At 41.8% G+C, this 18,023-nt stretch overlaps 1 protein-coding gene across 3 annotated transcripts in view; it reads left to right on the forward strand.

Annotated features, from left to right (window-relative positions):
- The first annotated feature begins 440 nt into the window (after positions 1–440).
- DNAH11 (dynein axonemal heavy chain 11) overlaps positions 441–18,023 on the forward strand; it is a 295,301-nt gene continuing 277,718 nt past the window's right edge. For all 3 annotated transcript variants that reach the window (XM_070615891.1, XM_070615892.1, XM_070615893.1), the window contains exons 1-6: positions 441–1,052; positions 2,490–2,633; positions 9,725–9,921; positions 10,410–10,599; positions 11,670–11,769; positions 14,310–14,521. In XM_070615891.1, coding sequence (XP_070471992.1) covers positions 696–1,052; positions 2,490–2,633; positions 9,725–9,921; positions 10,410–10,599; positions 11,670–11,769; positions 14,310–14,521 — 1,200 coding nt within the window. In that variant the 5' untranslated portion in view covers positions 441–695. The remainder of the gene's footprint in view (positions 1,053–2,489; positions 2,634–9,724; positions 9,922–10,409; positions 10,600–11,669; positions 11,770–14,309; positions 14,522–18,023) is intronic.

The following is an 18,023-nucleotide window of genomic DNA, read 5'->3' on the forward strand; positions in this document are numbered from 1 at the left end:
AACTAGGCAAGTTAGATTGCAGGGTTGGCTCTTTTCTGACATTAGGACAACCCTCCGCAAGGTGAAGAAAGCTCTCAGCGCGAAGCTTTAATCCCGGTTCCCCCTTCTCCTTGTTACTTAGCCGCTCTATAACTGGCTTCCCCTGCCCATAAAATAAACTGACCAGTCAGAGCCCTGCCTTTTTTAAGGGTTAATTGAAACAATCACGGTGAAGGATTTAGCACGGAACTCGGCACAAGACAACACTGCTTATCCACGGCCATTAATCAATACTGGGCTGTTATTCTCTCTCACTAGGAGCCCCATGGAGATGTCCGATGGGCCGAGGAGCCGGAGGGCAGTGCCTCAGACCCGCCGAGGGCACGCCCCTGCCCCGCCCGGTTCTGGGCCTAGAGCCCGAAGGCCCCTCCCCTCGGCGCCCGCTCCGCCCCCAGCGGGCTGAGGCGGGGACACCGTCCCCCGGGAAACGGGACGCGCAGCTCATCCCGGGCCGGCGCCTCTGTCCGTAGGGCTCGCGCTGGGCGCCGACGCCCGCTGCCAAGTAGCAGCAGGTGGGGGACGAGCTCGCCGCCGCGACTGGGGCGATCGCAGGAGGAGGTGGGCGCCTCCCAGGGCGAGCGTGCGGAGGGGTGTTCTCGCCCACCTGGGGCGCGCGCGAGGAGCCGGCCAGCCCCGCGTCCCCTCGGACGTGCCCGATGGCAGCCCCGGTGGCAGCCCGGGAGGCGGGAGGCTTCCGGGAAGTCCCGATCCTTCCCCTAACCCCGAGCGCCGGCCTGGAGGCGGTGGGCGTGATGGAGCTGGAGGAGGAGGAAGACGAGGAGGAGGAGGAGGAGGCGGCGGCCAGAAGAGCGCGGAGTTTCGCCCGAGACGCGCGAGTGCGCTTCCTCGGCGGCCGCCTGGAGCAGATGCTGGGGCTCCCGGCGGAGAGATGGAGCCAGCATTTGGAGAGCGAGGACAACCGGCAAGTCCTGTCGGAGTTTCTGGAGAGTCCCAGCCCTGCCTGCCTTGTGTTCAGCGTCGCCGCCGCGGGGCAGCTCGCGGCCTCCCGGGAGGTAAGGGGCGACGGCGGGCGAGGGGCTCGGCCACGCTGCCCGCCCTGCGTAGCGGATACTTGGGCGGACACAGGCCAGTCGCGACTCCCTGGGGACCCGTGGCGCACGCACTCGCGCGCTTTAGAAAACTTTCTTTGAAGTCCCTGCCTTGGGGGTCCGCAGAATGCCCCACGCGCTTCCACTCTGCAGATGAGCCGCTGTAGGTTAGTTTTCTGGAAGGTCACCCTTGAGCCTGCTTGACCCGGATAAAGCCGGAAAAGCAGCGCTTCTTTCAGCTGCCTGGGCGTTAGGCGCAAGCTGGGTTCTCTGCCGGATAACTTCTCTTTCGGTTGTTCTCGGGTCAGTCTGGAGCCATGTCCTTAAGAAGTGTGTTTGGCAGAGACCAAATAACTTGTCGTGTACTCAGTCTGACTGCCTGTCAACCACACTTCATCCTGGAGAAAAACACTTAGTGCTTAAAAAGGGAGCGCCCGGGCACTGTGCACACCAACCACAGAGGAGCAGCAGTTCTTTCCTTCCTTCCTTCTTTCCTCCTTCCCTCTCTTTTTTCTTTCCTCCTCTTCCTTCCTCTCTCTCTCTCTTTTTTTTAAATTTAGACTGCTCGTCTGCTTGAAGGTTAACGTATCACCTACAAGTACAGCATTTGTATTTAGCATTTTTCAAGTGTGGGAAGTTTGGAGCAAGATTTACAGTCTTTAGGGTTGTACATTGCCTCAGTGTAAAGTGTTACTATCATCACTAGATGTGGCCATTGTAATAGTTGGGGAAAGGATCCCAGAGAAGAAAGAGAATAACGGGAGCTCCCTTTAGGATTTTGTGAATTTTGAAATTTTTTGTTTTACTACTTTCCTAGCTACCTAATTTAAAAAAAAAAAAGTCTCAGTAGACAAGAAGATAGAACAGTTAACTCTAGTATCACCTAAGTTAAATAGTCATGACATCTGGAGAAAGGACTCAGTAGCTGTGGAAATGTTAGAATATCTTGATTAAGCACTTCTGTTCTTTGCTTTAAGGATAGAAATACAATTTAACCTCTTGTTCCTGGTCTTCATCTCAGTTTGGCTTATTTCCCAACAAGGAAAGATTATACTAAAGAATAACCTTTGCTAAGATAGCCACATTCTAAATGCTTCTTGTTTTTGTTTTTAATTATGAGACTTTATGGTATATAATGATCTGGAGTAATCGACATATCTTTGAAAGATGATATTTCCACACCAATAATGCTGTGAAATTAGCACTATAAAAGAACAAAGAGAACTGTATACACTTTGCAGAATGGAGAATAGCAGTGGAACAACCTTATTTGTAAACATGGGCAAGGTGCCAGATTTTGTTTCTTCTGCCAGCAGACCAGCTACAAGTTAGATACAGCAAGTCCTGCTTGATAATATGGAAACTACATTGTGAACTTTAATTATCTTGCTCTTGTTGCAGATTCCAAGAGATGCAAAACATAAACTTGTTTATATTGCCAAGAAGATTACTGAAAGCATTGGAGTAAATGATTTCTCTCAAGCGGTTTTATTTGGAGAGTTACCCACCTCATCTCTTGGACATGTAACTGCTTTCCTAGATGAGGTATTCGTCTGTCTTTACTGTTTGAATCTTTCCTTTATCTCTGTGATACTTGGAATTATTCAGGACAACTCTGGTAATTAAAGAGAATGTAGAAGCCAGGAATCTCGTCATCCAGGTGGATGGAGACTGATAGCATTTAGACTGTTCCTGAAATAAGCTGATATTGATGCTAATATACAACAGGTGGTAATTTGTAGGATCATCCTTTTCGTCTCTTTGTTTCTGAATAATGAAAGTAAAAAGCGGCTGAATTGAATAGGTTCTTGTACTTAGCTATAGGTTTTAAACTTCACTTTCAGAGGAGAGACAAGCTTACACTTTGGAAATGGATATTATTAGGTTTTCTGATTCCTATTAGTTTCTAAGTGTCACTCAGAGCAGAGAATGGGAAAAGGTAATGGAAAGTAGGTGTTAGAAATGGTTGCCTTAAAATTCCTCTTTTTCTTCCCTTAAATCAGAAATGCTCTCTAACCCAATGTTTCTGGCACTTGAATGTGCTTTGGAACCACTTGGGGATTTGGTCAAAGGGGCTGGATTCAGTAGGTTCTGCATTTCTCACCTCGTGCTGATGCTGTCTGTTCACCGACCAGCCTTGAGGAACAAAGTACCAAATAAGCAGGTTCTGGAGAACCAGAGCAGTGGTTCTCAGACTTTGCTGAACATTGGAATCACCTGGGGAACTTTCTAACCTACCCAGGTCACATCTCATACCAATTACATCAGAATGTAGGGGTGGGAGCCAGGTGGCAGTAGTTGTTAAAGAGCCCCAGGTGGTTCTCATTTGCCCCAAACTTTGGGAACCACTGGGTTACATATCGGTAAATCAGATCTCAGTAATCAGTGCAGTCCTGCGAAGGCTGATACTTCAGGTAGGAATAATTGCCAGCATATTTATTACTAATGATTCGCCAGTCTCCCTCTTTGACACCTCTTCTGCTTCCTGAGACTCTTTTGCTATCTTCTTGAAAGGAGGTATTTTCTTGCCGTCTTTGGTGAGCCAAGGTCTCACACCCCCAACTTCATACCCTGCCTCTGTTTTGCTCCCCTCCTGTTGAATTTACTTGGTTTTGGCTGATTTCAGGGACACACTAGGAAGCAGTTTTCTGTCTTCAGTGCATGGGACAGTTTCTGGTATGTAGCAGAAGTTTTTGTGGAACTGGATCTGATAAAAGTATTTCACATGATATGTGAATGACTTTTGGTCATTCCAATCCAGACGGCCAACAGCTGGGGCTCAGAAGAGCAAGGCTGCACTCTTCATGGAAATTCTTGCTCTGCCATCTGTGTTTGGCAACAGAAGATGCAACACTCTTTCAAGTTTCTCTGTTCTTTCTGTGAATTTATCTCAGTACCAGGATTGTATATCACTTTGAAAAAGATTTAAATGAAAGAGAGTAAGCTGTCCTCAAGTATATCTTTAGAAGGCATAAACATCCAGCACCTTGGGGGCTTAGGTAGTCTGGAAGATTCTCATTTAATTTTGCTTGGGTATGAACACTGGGAAGAAAAAAAAAAAGTGAGGACATCACACTTGCGATGTCACTTGGGTTTATTTATGGACAAGGCTTAAATTCAGTATGAATGAGGCCCTAAGGTATGGCTATAGACTTTTAGGTTAAAAGTTTCCGAGGGTTCCCTTTACTCTGTATCCACTACAGCCCACATACATGGCTGGTTAACAGTGGTTTATGCTCATGTTTGAGAGACTCCCAAACTTCTCTCTCCAAGCAAGAGCTTTCTCCCAAATTCCAAACTTGGAGATCCGCCTGCCTTCCTGAGATTCTCACTTGATGTGTAGTAGACATCTCAAGCTTAACATCCCAGGTTGAACTCATCTTCCCCAACCTGAGGGACTTGTAGTTATCCCAGAACAGAGGATGTGAACACCGTCCTTCCGCTTGCTCAAGCCAGAAGACCTCCGAGTCAGCCCTGACTCTTTCCTTTGTCTCACACCTTGTGCCCATTCTGTGAGGAACTCCCGCAAGTTCCGCTTTCAAAATATATCCAGAATCAGCCCTCTTCCCCGCTCCACTGCTATCACCCTGGTCCAGTTCACCATCATCTCTTGCCCGTGTTCCTGCATTAGCCTCTCGTGTGGCTTTCATCTAGAACCTGTTCCCAACAGAGCAGCTGGAGTGATCCCTGTTGAAACATGAGGCGGAACATGTCACTTCTCTGCTCAGACCCTGTGCTGGCTCCCCTTTCACTCCGAATAAGGGCCCGAGTGCTTGAGCCGTCTAGACTTTGCATTGTTGCTTCCTGTAGATCAGCAGTATCAGGACTTGTTAGAACTGTAGAATGTCAGGCCCCACCCCAGAGCTACTGGACCAGGATGAGCACACTAGTTCAAAATCTCAGTGATCTGGCCTCCCCATGACTTCTCTAAACTCATCCCACTTGCTGCCTCACGGCCTCCTTGCTGGTCCTTAATCGCTTCAAGCACACTGTTGCCCCGGGGCCTTTGCTCTTGCTCTTTGTTTATCTTCCCCAGAATCCACACAGCCAACCCCTTCATATCCTTCAAGTCTTTTTGCTCAAATATCTCTTTTCACTGAAGCCGTCCTCCAGGAGATCACGGGTGTTTGTGGGATGGGGACTAGGTCAGGTAAGGCACCCTCTTCAAGAGCAAAATTTCCAAGGGGGTGGGGAGGAACAAAAACAAGTCAGTAATCAAGATAAATAATATTTTAATGTAAATTTTTTTAAAAAATCAAAATTAATGCAAAAAAAATCAACCATTAAATAAAAACAGGATCCCTAACAGTGCCATGCCTCATGTGGCAGCCTGAGGTGCAAAGAAAAGTCAGTAATACTAATCCTATCTTTATTGAAAAATGTTGATATTTTGTTCATTGTGAAATGTTTTGCATTAATTTTGAGTTAAGAAAGATTTAGCAATATTACCCATCTTGATTGCTGAGTTTTTGGGGCCCTCTGATATTCTCCCAAGGTGGCTGCACTTGGCTTCCCCTAGTCCCAGCCCTGAATCTCTGTCTGGCTCACTGATGGGTCCCAAACACGGAAGACGTTACCTGACACCAAGTAGGAGCTCAGAAAATGTTTGTTAAATGAATGAAGGTTAAATAAGGGCTAATTGACAGCCTGTTCTTATGAGAAACAAAACACTGAAGCCTCAAGGTGTTTCTTTAGAGAAAAAGCAGTTGGCTTATGATCTCTAGTATCTCCATATGACTTTTTTGACATTTATGGGAAATGGACACTTGGGGAGTTTTGTGCTAATAAGCCCAGGGTTGTTATTTGTTCGTTTAATCGATATTTACTGAATATCTACTTGGTGCCAGTGATTGGACACACTTGGCAATGAGTGAGGCAGTTTCTGCCCTCAGAAAGCATGCAGTCTAATTGGGAAGACAGACAGCTAAGCCCACAGTGATACCACGTGGTGGGCAGGGCTGCCATTGGGGTTGTGGCAGCATGCTGTGGGAGCCTAGTGGCACCTTCCCACATGTGGAGGGTTGGCAGGGAAGATGGGGCATCTTGAATAGGGTGATCAGAGGTCTTGGTTTGCTTGGCAATCCTGGTTCTGCCAGTTAAAGTTCAGTTAACATCTGCTAGTAATTTTTACCTTTTTCCTCTCAAAAGCATATGCAGTTATATGGTAAGTTAATTGGTCCTCATAGTGTTGAAAAACGAGGAGGAGGTAGCAAGATGTAGAACACAGAGGAAGGGCCCTCTGAGTAGAGGGAGAAGCGCTGCAAAGGCCCAGAGGTGAGGAAGTGCAGGCTGCGTTTTTTAAAGTGTTGTAAGTTAATGTCGCTAGATTGGGGAGCGGGGCCTGGAGGGTGGGGAGAAACAAGGCAGGGGAGGCTATTAGAAAATAAGCAGCCGTGGAACTTTTCCATTCAGGTGGTTGCCAGCAAGTCAACTGCCAAACTGCAATCCTTGTATTTACTGGAAGTTAGTGGTAATCTATATTCTATGAAGGGTTGGTTTTTTTCCCCTCAGGGCTGGCTTAATTTGGAAGTTTGGAGTCAAATGGAATGTTAGTGGTGATCTGTGATTTGCATTCCAAGCTAAGCAGCTTTTAACTTTCTGGGTGACTGGTACATTAAGAAGAAAGACATGAAATGCAAGGATTGGTGACTCAGCTGAGGAGTAAAGGAGGGACTGTGTTACTGAGCTAGTGATCAGATTCAAAAGTGTCAAGGGGCTTTTCCTGTGTGAGGGGTCTTACATGGGAGAGAATGGCGAAGGATGGGCCAAGTGTTTGAACTGAAAGTCATTTATGACTTCATAGTTAGTCTCACTTAAATGACCTAATATACTCTCACTTACAATCAATGTTGTATTGTCTTTGGAGTTTGACTCAGATATACACCAATTAACCGTAATTTATGCTGATGTGCTGGGCTCCCCAAACTTCTTTCTTGAACTCCAAGTTTAGACACCCACCTTCCTCCTGGACATGGCCACTTGATTTGTAATAGCCCTCTCAAACCCGACATATCCAAAATTGAATTCCAGACCTGCCGCTCAACGTTGTGTCCCATACATTATTATTTGAAACTGTATTATAGGGGCCGACCCCGTGGCCGAGTGGTTAAGTCCGTGCACTCCACTTCGGCAGCCCAGGTTTCGGATCCTGGGCACTGCTCATTAGGCCATGTTGAGGCGGCGTCCCACACGCCACAACTAGAAGGACCCACAACTAAAATATACAACTATGTACTGGGGGGATTTGGGGACCAAAAAAAGCGGGGAGTGAAAAGAAAAGGAAGATTGGCAACAGTTGTTAGCTCAGGTGCCAATCTTTAAAAAAAAAAAAATTGTATTATATAATTATACTTAGCAAAAGTATTTAAAATGTCAGGCAGTTATGACTTTAATTATCTATTATGTTGACCCAAATCTTGAAAGACCCAGTAATCGTGAATGCTTACCAAGCCAGAATGAAGTATGATTTGGTTCTTGTAGTCAGTGTCTGAGCCCTATCCTGGGACTTTCCAATTTAAGAAGTCTGGGAGAGGCCCAGGCTCCTGGATTTTGAAAGTGTTTCTTGGGTAATAGTCTCTACTGATTTAAAAGAATTGTAAGAAGAAACTCCCCAGTTTAAAAAAGGATGAAAAAGAAGGTAGATAAGGAGAACCACAGCAAGGGCATTATAGCTCTTTTATCTGTAGTTAGATATCTCCTTAGTAAACATGTCCAAATGATTTTGATTCATAGAGAAAGTTTGGGGTTTTTCTTCTAAATCACAAAAACTAGACAAAAAAATCCCAACTAAAACAAAACTCAAAATTAATTACTTTGGATATAGCTTGTTGATAACAGAACTTATTGTGGTTAAAAAGCACGTCCTAGGTCTATTGTTTTAAATGATGTTTGTAGAGATACGCTGGCTGTTTGCTTAATTGCTCTGCAAAGCACGTGGCTTAGAATTTCCTAACAGTTTTGTCTACAGCTTGTGACACAAATATTGAATTTGAAAAGAATTGGGCCTCATCACGGAATAGTGAATAAAGTGAAAGTTTGAAACAGTAGCCAGTAAATTAGAAACGTTGAATAACCAGGATATTCCTTGCCCCTGACTTTTAGGGGTTTAGTCTACGAAGCAGTTTTCCAGTGGGTCAATCCATGTTCAGCCCAATGAGCCTAAACTCTTCAGTCTGGTCTCCAAAGCTCTCATGGACCGCTCCTGCCTTTGCTGCAGCCATTCATCTGAGGGATGCTGGTCTAGTTCTGGGCAGGCCAGACTGGCAGGTTCCCAGAAGCATCATACTCCTGGAGCCCTCAGTGATTTTATATATCAGTGTTCAGTTTTCTGGAATGCCTGCCTTGCCCTTTCGTCTTAAAGACTTAAACCAAGTAGCAACTTTCCTGGCAAGTCTTCCCTAACATCCCTCCCTCCTAGAGAGGGATATTTCTCCTGTTTCCACGTTACATTTTGAACAGGCCTCTAACCATGGCAGTTCCTACATCGAGGGACCTAACCCACTGAGCTCATTGAAGGCAGACATTTTCTTATTAATCTCTGTATTCCTAGTTCAACATGTAGCAAGTGTGAAGTAGGACAATATAATAATAATACAATTTGGACAGATTTGTTTCAATACCATTAGAAAATGAAAGTGAATTTTCAGTTGGTTTTTAGTTAACTAGAAGATTATATTGTCAAAATAAATTTTAAAAAGATAGAATAACTATTTTCTGAGCATTTTAGCTAATTTTATAGTGTAATACTGATAAACTAGATAGATTTATCAGCAAAATGAAAACTGTTTAAAATTAGGTATTGGAAAAGAGTGGGAACGCAAGAAGAAATCAACTTCATTAACTCAGCAAACTCTTATTAATTACTTAACATGTGCTGGACTCTGGGAATACAAAAAATAATTTTTGAGGGTTTTCGCATATATGGTTTCATTGATGTTCCTAATTTAATGGTAGAAGGAGTTCTGAAAAGGTCTGTATGATTTAATAAACATCTTCCTTCCTCCCTCCCTCCCTCCCCATGAGCTAACATCTATGGCAATCTTCTTCTCTTTTGTATGTTTGATGCCACCACAGCATAGCTTGATGAGCAGTGCATAGGTCTGCGCCTGGGATTGCAACCTGCGAAACCTGGGCCTCTAAAGTGGAGGGTGCGAACTTAACCACTACGCCACTGGGCCAGCCCCAACATTTTTCTATCAAACGTTAATCCACTGGGTTGCCACCCAGGGCTTGAGAAGGTTAATTTGCTCTTGCCTCCATGCGACTCAAAAAGATTTTTTTCGTTAATATATTTGCCCACGTGCTCAGTTTGCATTAAGAAAAGTTTAACTTACTTGACATGATTTTGCATATTGCATGCAGTGTTTGAGTTATTGGGAAGCTCCACAAATGTTTGATAAATGGGTAAATGAATGAACAAGCAGTATAGTATTTCCACTTTGAAAGGATTTATGTCTAATTGATTAAATCTAAATGTATCAGGGACTTTGTCCCCTCTTTGTAGATTTAATATCATAGGAAGATGTTCATGGAATTCAGTGGTTTTGTTGCCGATTTTGTGTGACAAGAAAATCCTTGAAGGAGCACATTGTCTGTAAATTAATTTAACTGCTTTTTAAAAATGTTTCTCTCTCTAGATTTTAGTGCCAATTCTTTCCAATAAGAACAACCATAAATCCTGGTCCTGTTTTATTTCACAAGACATGGAACATCATATAGAAGTCATGAAAAATAAAATGCATGTTTTTAGGGGAAAAATGTCGAGAAGAACTCTTCTACCAATTCCCACTATTGCAGGAAAAATTGACCTGAATCTGAAATATTCAGAGACCAAGTACGTAATGATATGGTATATACAGGATATTAAAATGGGGAGCCAGCATACCCATTTAATATCACACCCCTAGCAAACTGTTAGCAAAGTAGAGAATTATTATAACTACACCATATTTTTAAAATACTGTGCAGAAACACGCTGTATTTTATTTCCTTTCAAAGTACACTTTTTAAAAGCAGCCTGGACAAAAAGCTAGTTGTAACAATTGCCATGATGTCAACAATACTTTTTTGGTAAAATGGTTTTGAAGATATGATAATTCTTTAGCAATGTTTTTCTGATGTTAGAGACATGCCAGTGACAAAATAACAACGTCGCAACTCAACTTGAGGCCATAAAGATGATGGATCTGATTTTGAAGTATTTATATTTAGAAAACTAGTCTTTGGAAACATAAAATACCTGTTAGAATCCAAGTCCCATCGTTAGTTGGATGAAATGTTTGTTTTTGAGTTATTTGATTGATCATTTTTCAATGTTTGTAGGCTAGAGCCAAGTGAAAGGACAGTACTCCATGCACTTGAATCAGTGGTTATTAAATGGTCACATCAAATCCAAGAAGTTGTAGAAAAAGATTCAGCGCAGCCTTTGCTGAATGGTCTTCCGTTGAATCCTCAAGCTGAACTGGATTTCTGGATGCTGAGGAGAGAGAATCTGTCATGCGTTTATGATCAAGTAAGTAGATAGTCCTAGAAATGGCTTGTAAATCGAATTAGCAAAGTCAGTTGTAGAATTTGGTCTCCAGGGCAATGATTTCCAATAACTTTAAAGGTTTAACAGACTGTCTTTGAATGATTTAATAGTCTGCTCTCTTTTCTTATCCTAAACTGCTGTATGGTATGCACTTTTAAAATTAAGGGGGATTAAAAGTAATTTTGCCTTTGTCAAAAGAATATTTTGACAGCATTTGAGATAATTGGAAACACTTTGTGGTACAGAAAAAGAATAATTCCCCGGGGAAACGTTGAAAATTGTAAGATTTAATTAATCTAGTCGATTCAATTGATTGGGGAAGGAGCAGGCTCTTGCCCATTGGAGAGCTGCAGCTTTGGAAGAGCTCGCTTTGGTTCCTCTGCTGGGTGCTTGCCTGACAAGTTACTTGATTTAGTGTTCTAGAAACTAAGACATCCATTCACCTGTTCACATGTCACTTAGAGAGTTTCTGAAATAGAGCAAGAAATTTATATGCAAAATTTAGTATGTGTATAGTAATATGTAAACTGGCAGACTTTTAAAACATTTATAAAGAATGCTGTAAATGTAAAATAAAATACAAGCCTAAAGAAAAAATGTTATTTTTTTATGTTCTTATTTTTTATTGAAGTCATAATAGCTTACAAGATTGTGAAATTTCAGTTGTACGTTATTATTTGTCCGTCGCCATATACGTGCTCCCCTTCACCCTTTTTGAGTGAAATCATATGGTGTTTGTCTCTTTCTGTCTGGCTTATTTTGCTTCACATAATGCCCTCAAGGTCCATCCATGTTGTTGCGAATGGGACAATTTTGTCTTTTTTTATGGCTGAGTAGTATTTCGTCATGTGTCTGGGGGGGGGGGTGTGTGTGTGTGTGTGTATACACCACATAAAAATGTTGCTTTAAAAATTATTTTCAGATAGGTTTTTGACTGTTAAATACTGTCTGTATTGTGCATGGGTGGAATGTAATTTAAATATTTTATTGCAGAATGCATTTATTTAGTCATTAATCTAGCTTATATTTATTACATTTTTATTTCAATTTAGCTTCGGGCTCCCATTGTCCTGAAAATGGTGAAGATCCTGAAAACTAAACAAAGCAGCTATTTTCCAACCCTGAAGGACATTTTCATGGCTGTGAAAAATGGTGAGCCTTTTTCCTTGGCCTGGCGTTAGTGTGCCTCCTGCTCCGGCCCCTACCTGGCTGCTCAGCCTCATCTACCCTTCCACCATCGGCATGCTCCTGAAATGATCGCACTTAGCTCTTCTAGTGAGAAATTCACCTTAAATGTCTGTCCTTCATTCTCCAGCTATATGGAACTGTGTTCAGGATGTGTATCTAGTATGTACCTACCACAGCGGCTCCAGATTGAGTTGTAATGTGAATGTGTGTGTGGAGGGGAAGGCTTTTGGTATTTAGTGGAGAGTAAGTGGAAGCCCAGCATAGAGTTTTTAATCAATAGATGGGCTACAATTAGTCCAGTTTTGTACCAGTAGAATCTCTGCATATGCTTGGCGTGCATCACTTATTTAGCTCAGAAGCACTCAGAGCCATCACTGAAGTTTTGGTGAAGATTGAACACACAGAGAGGAGGGTTTGTTTGAATTTTGAGCAAGTAATGCATGCATATTGTTAAAATCCAGAAATTATAAAAAGATATTCAGTGAAAAATCTCCTGCCTCTCCTTCTCCTCTCCCCAGAGTAACAACTCTCCCTAGTTTCTGGATTTCTGTTCAAGTTTCTTTAGGCGTGTTTAAGGAAATAGGGATGTACATGATACTGAAGTTTTAAATGATAGAGTTTTAAGATAATATTGACAAATAGCTTTTTTTTTTTTTGCTTCTAACATTAGAAAATGACAGTTTTTTTCTATGCAACAATTAAAAGGTTAGGAAATACTTAACATCCACTTTGAAAATATTTGGATACCTCTTTAGGATTTTTTCCCTGAATTCTGTCAGTTCTGGATTCCTGTCCAGCTCCACTCAGTACGTCTTAAATTTGCTGAGCCTCTGGTTTTCATTGGCCAAATTGAGAAATTCACATTGTCCTTGCAGAATTGTCGAGAGGTTTAGAGCAGTATTTCTCAAACTGATCACCTTTGACATTTTGGGCAGGATCATCTGTTGTCGTAGGGGGCCGTCCTGTGCATTCTAGGATGTTTAGCAGCATCCCTGGCCTCTGCCCACTCCCCCATCCCAGAATGACTGCAGACATTGCCCAATGACCCCTGGGGGCAAAACCTCCCCTGTTTGAGAACCGCTGGATTGAAGATATAATATGCACTCTACAAGGTACTAGGCGCACATGAAATATGCCCTCGATGAATAGGAGCTGCTCGATTTTCTTCAGTGTTGGTATAAGATGAACATTTTCTATGGATAAAATTTCTACATGGACAGATCCCAAGGGTCTTGAGAGCCTTTTGAGCATGTGGTCTGGAGATTAGAAAAAACACTTTTCAGTGGGAGGAGTGACCCAAAAGCCATTGTCGCTTAGAGATAGCAGGCCCCTCTCACAGACACGCCAGAGGCCCTGTGAAGTCGTCAGATGTGCCTCACATTTTCAGGGCTCTAGCCTGTTAGATGCAGTTGTTTAATTTTGAAATTAACACTGATAAAACTGCACTCATTTCAAAATTTGAGTGCGTCCGGGGAGAGACTGGTTCCTGGGCCCTCTCTTTCTTCCCAGGTCTTTACTGTTAATTGGTTAGATAATCAGTTACCTGTCAAGTAGAGAGACTTGGGCGGGTGTATATCTGACTGGCAGCCAAAAACAAAGTTTGGCAGTTTTTTTTCTCCTGACAGGAGTCTTTTGGGATAACACCAGAAAACAGGAATTTACTTTACTCGCCCTACCTTCATAAATAAAGCCTGTTCTTCGTTAGTCAAAGATATTTGTAGCCTCAGGAGCAAAATGGAGTCTGATGGAGATCCATTTAGGGCACATTAAAAGGACCAGTTTTAATTAAGAGAAAATTTGGAGTAAGCAGCAATTAATAATAGTTAAATATTTAATTTTTTCTTCATATATATGGCCTTTTAAAATAATATTACTTTTATCTTAATTTTTTTTATTGAGGTAAAAGTCACACAAAAAACCTTTTTAAAGTGTACAATTCAGTAATGTTTAGTACATTGACAATGTACAACCATCAGCTCTGTCTAGTTCCAAAATATTTTCATCACCCCTGCTTAGCAATTTTAGTAGTTATATTTTGATTAATAATATAATAGAAAATTTCCCAGTCCTTGCACGAGTTAGTCTCATAGGATGCTGGAGTGAGACAATAAATGATTAAATTGTGCTAGTTCCAAGTCCCTGGGAGGAATTAACATTCTAGTGATGAATCGTAACCATTAAGGGGCAACTTTGCAGAGATGTTTTATCCCCACAGTTTCCACAGGGTTGAGTAAATTTCTTCAGACTCTCAGGGTATTTTCTCACCGAGTCTTCAGGCACGATTTACTTGCACTGAGAGTAGCTGCACCGGGCCTGCCTTGAATGGTTGTCACGACACACAGTGAGTAAAGCCATCCAAACATCACAGTTGTGGGATAAGTGATATAAAAAGAGGGCAACATTTAAGTACAGCCATGTTGTTTTGCATTGCTGTCTTGAACTTGTAAAGAGACTTTAGAAGAGAGAGACTGCCTCACATTCATGGTGCTTTCCTTTCCCTTCAGCTCTCCGCGAAGCCCGAGACGTGGATCTTTACCTGAGACCCCTGAGGACACACATACAGCGTCTCCAGGAGACGGAATTCCCTCAGACCCGGGTGTTAATCGCCCCGTTATTTCATACCATCTGTCTGATCTGGAGTCATTCCAAGTTTTATAATACTCCTGCTCGAGTTATAGTTTTGTTGCAAGAGTTTTGTAATCTCTTCATCGACCAGGTATGTAACATTGAAAAACAGAAACAATGAGAATCATTGCCATGTGGTAGGTTTTATTAGGTCAATGAAAAATAATTCCAGGATACAGTCGGAACAGCGTTTTTCTCTTTTTTCACAAAGAACTTCTGTGGTAACAAAGGCCAGGTGACTTTTTATCCTAAGTGGCACAGGAGCTCTGGAAATGAGTCAGATACATTCACAGGACAGGTTGTTACTATATTTTGTTTGTTTAATATCCTCTTTTCTTCAAAGAGATTCTAGACAGCTTCTAATAAAAGACAGATACACGTAGTACTTTGTAGCTTTCCCTTTGGTTTCCACAGGAACACTGGCTGGAAAGTAAAGTAAGTTAAGAGAAGCCGGCTAAAAGAAAATCATCCTCAAAAAACAGTAGAAGAATTGTACTGAAAGAATTCTGATTCATTGTTGATTTTTAAAAGTCTCTTGTTTATAATTCTCTACTGTAAACTTGAAAAATGTTAAAAAAAAAATTGGACTACTTCTTTATCCTTTCTGTGTGAACTTTCATTCTTCTTGTGTCCATAACATCAGAATATTACATAATCTGAGGGTTGAAAGATGCTTGGAGGGCACGTAATCCAGTGTGGCTTGCGTCTCCCTGTGAAGGACCATGACCACCTAGTACAGCCCCTATGGCAGTTTGGGAGACCCCCTCACTTCTCCCAAACCCCTTTTGAGGGATCCTCATCTCATTTTGTGATCAAAACTGTTTCACTGCAAAGCCCTGTTAATGTATAAACCCCAAAGCGGGTCGTTCATTGTTGCAGGTGGCTTGTAAGAAGTCCAGGTTACCTATAAGCCTGTAAACCTATTACCCCGGCCCCTGGTCTGTGTCAATGATCAGAGTTTGCCAAGCTCCCGAGGAAATAATGTAGCTTCTCTTCTTCCTTGGTTACTATTCCTGGCTTCTGTTCAGGGGTCCTGTTGACCTGATTTCCTTGATTCTCCAAGTGCACTTGGTAGTAAATCTGCCGCAACATGTTAGGAATCAAAAATCAGCAATGAGCCAACTTTCAGACCTTGGTTCCCTGAAGAGCTAAACTCCACCTGCCCTCCAGAAGTTGTTCGATGTCTAATTTTATTTTGTATATTTATTTAACAAATACCGTATAGTGCCTATTATTTGCTAAGAACTCTTCTAAGCCCTTTATAAATTCGCAGTTTTAATCTTCATAGCAACGTTGATATACATAGTAGATTCATTTTGTGGTAACAAACACCCGGAAGTCCAGAGAAGATAAATAGCCTTCCCAAAGGTCACCCAGCTTGTAAGTGATGGGGTTCTTATCCATTACGCTGTGTTCCATATTTTAAAATAACAGTTTTTATTGCGAATTACAATGTAATATGTGGCATACTGATAATTGTAAAATATTCTCATTGCATAAAATTTATAATAATGGTAATAGTCCTGCAGTTCTAGCACCCTAAAATTCAGCATTTTTTATTTTTCCTTCTCCCAAAACTTATACATATTTAGGCATTTTCTCATATATATAATTTTTACTTTTTACTAGCTTCTTGGAAGATAATTTTGTTGCTACTGGATATTTAGGTTGCTTCCAGCCTCCTCTGTTGTAAACAACATACAGAAAACAACTTTATGCAAAAATTCTTTTTCCTTAACTTGGATAATTGACAATATAAATTCCTGATGTTGATCACAGGGTACAGTCTTTTCATGGCTCTTGAACAATATTGAATATTTACAAATTCTTTTCTGAAAGATTATATCAATTACATCACTACTATGAATGTGTAAAAGTTTTACTATAACTTTCCAGCTTTGAGCATTACCATTTAAAAAAAATTGGGGTTGATTTATTGGGTATGTAGTGGTACCATGTTGTTTCTTAATTTGTGCTTTGTGTGATATATGTGATTACACAGTTTATGTGTTTTTTATAATCATGTTTCCTCGTGTAGCTTTCACGTACTTTGCTTCCATCATGCCTCAGTGTGTTTATGAAACATTTGAACCCTTGCCGTCTTATGCATCAGAGGTCACAAGCTGGCTTTCGGTCAGTTGCATTTGTCCCGTAAATCAATGCAGTGTTTTTATTTTGCATAATATTTTAAAATTAAAAATTATTGCCAATATTTAAATTGAGGAGTTCTCATTTAAATTCCAGCATTCCAGCCTTCACTGAAAAGTCAGAGATCTCACTTCACTGGTTCTGCCATTTCTCTTGGCACAGGCAGTTGCTAGAGCTTCAGGTGTCCCTTTACATGGGTTCTGTGCTGTCCTTTACATGGGTTAAATAGCTCCACTGTTTGCGGTTGTTCCTGATCTGCTTCACTCATTTTCATTATCTGCCTGGTCCTTCTAGGCATTCTAGTCATAGTTAGAAACACTTTGTAAGTTTAGAAGCAAGTGTGGTACTCTTCCCTTGTTTTCTAACAATGACTATTACCATAGGTCAGACATATAAAAGGCACCATCTGGCTTCCTTGGATGATGGCGCACTTGAGCTTTGGTCATGGGTCTTTTTTTTAAGGTTTCTCTGGTAACTTGACTCTACTCTCTGGTCATTGTGCATCATTACCACTCTAGGCCCACCACCCTGTCTCTCCCATGGCTTGGTATCCCCCCTTTGTAGATATTGTCATTCACAAGATCCTAGGTGAAGAAGAGTTTAAGTTTGAGAGGCTGAGCTTGGAAAAGATGTGTCAGGATTGAGCAAAAGAAAGAGTCCATAAAAGTGCATGAAAAAGAGAAAAGAAGAAGAAGCTGAGAGACATTCATCAAACTAACAATACAGTTGATAAATTGCTTAATTAATAATTGGCTAATTGATAAATTAATTTGTTAGCAGTAGTTTAGTTTATAAGGCATCTGAAGTGGGACCAGTTCAGCCTAAATCCAATGGCCTTTTGTTGGTTTGTGTTGATACTGTTGAGCATGAGAAATAGAGTTGGGTATGCTCCAGAGAAACTAGAGGAAGCAGAAAAGAATTCGGAGGTTAAGAGCCAAAAGGGATTTTGAGGTTCACCCTTGATTCATCTCTCTCCTTTTGCAGATAAGGCAACTGAGATCCTCTGAGATAACTTAGCTAGTGTCACCAAAGCAGTTAGTGGCCCCTGATTGGATCACAGGCCAGTCTCTTGCCCCTGCTGAAGCTTTTTCCCTTGTATACCCTGCTGCCTAGTAAAAGGATAGAGACCGAGTTTTCTAATCTAGGATCTTTAGTACTATACCCTTGTTTTAGGAGGCCTTATTCAACAGTGGGCTGTATGAACAGAAAGTTAATTGCTGTGAATGTCTCATCTCTGTGAGGGTCAGCCAAGACGTGAATGAATGTGAGGATGGCTTGCCCAAGGGAAGTTACTGTAGATGTAGGGAAGTAGGTCACAGGGGGCTGCTGAAACAGAGAAGGCAATGGAGTCATCACCATAGATTTTTTAGCTCCCTAAAAGGACACATTTATTATGAAGAGCACGTATAGATAAAGGTCTACAGAATCCCTGGCCCATACCAAAG

The sequence above is a fragment of the Equus przewalskii genome, chromosome 4 (assembly GCF_037783145.1).
Source record: "Equus przewalskii isolate Varuska chromosome 4, EquPr2, whole genome shotgun sequence".
In the NCBI taxonomy this organism is placed as follows: domain Eukaryota; kingdom Metazoa; phylum Chordata; class Mammalia; order Perissodactyla; family Equidae; genus Equus; species Equus przewalskii.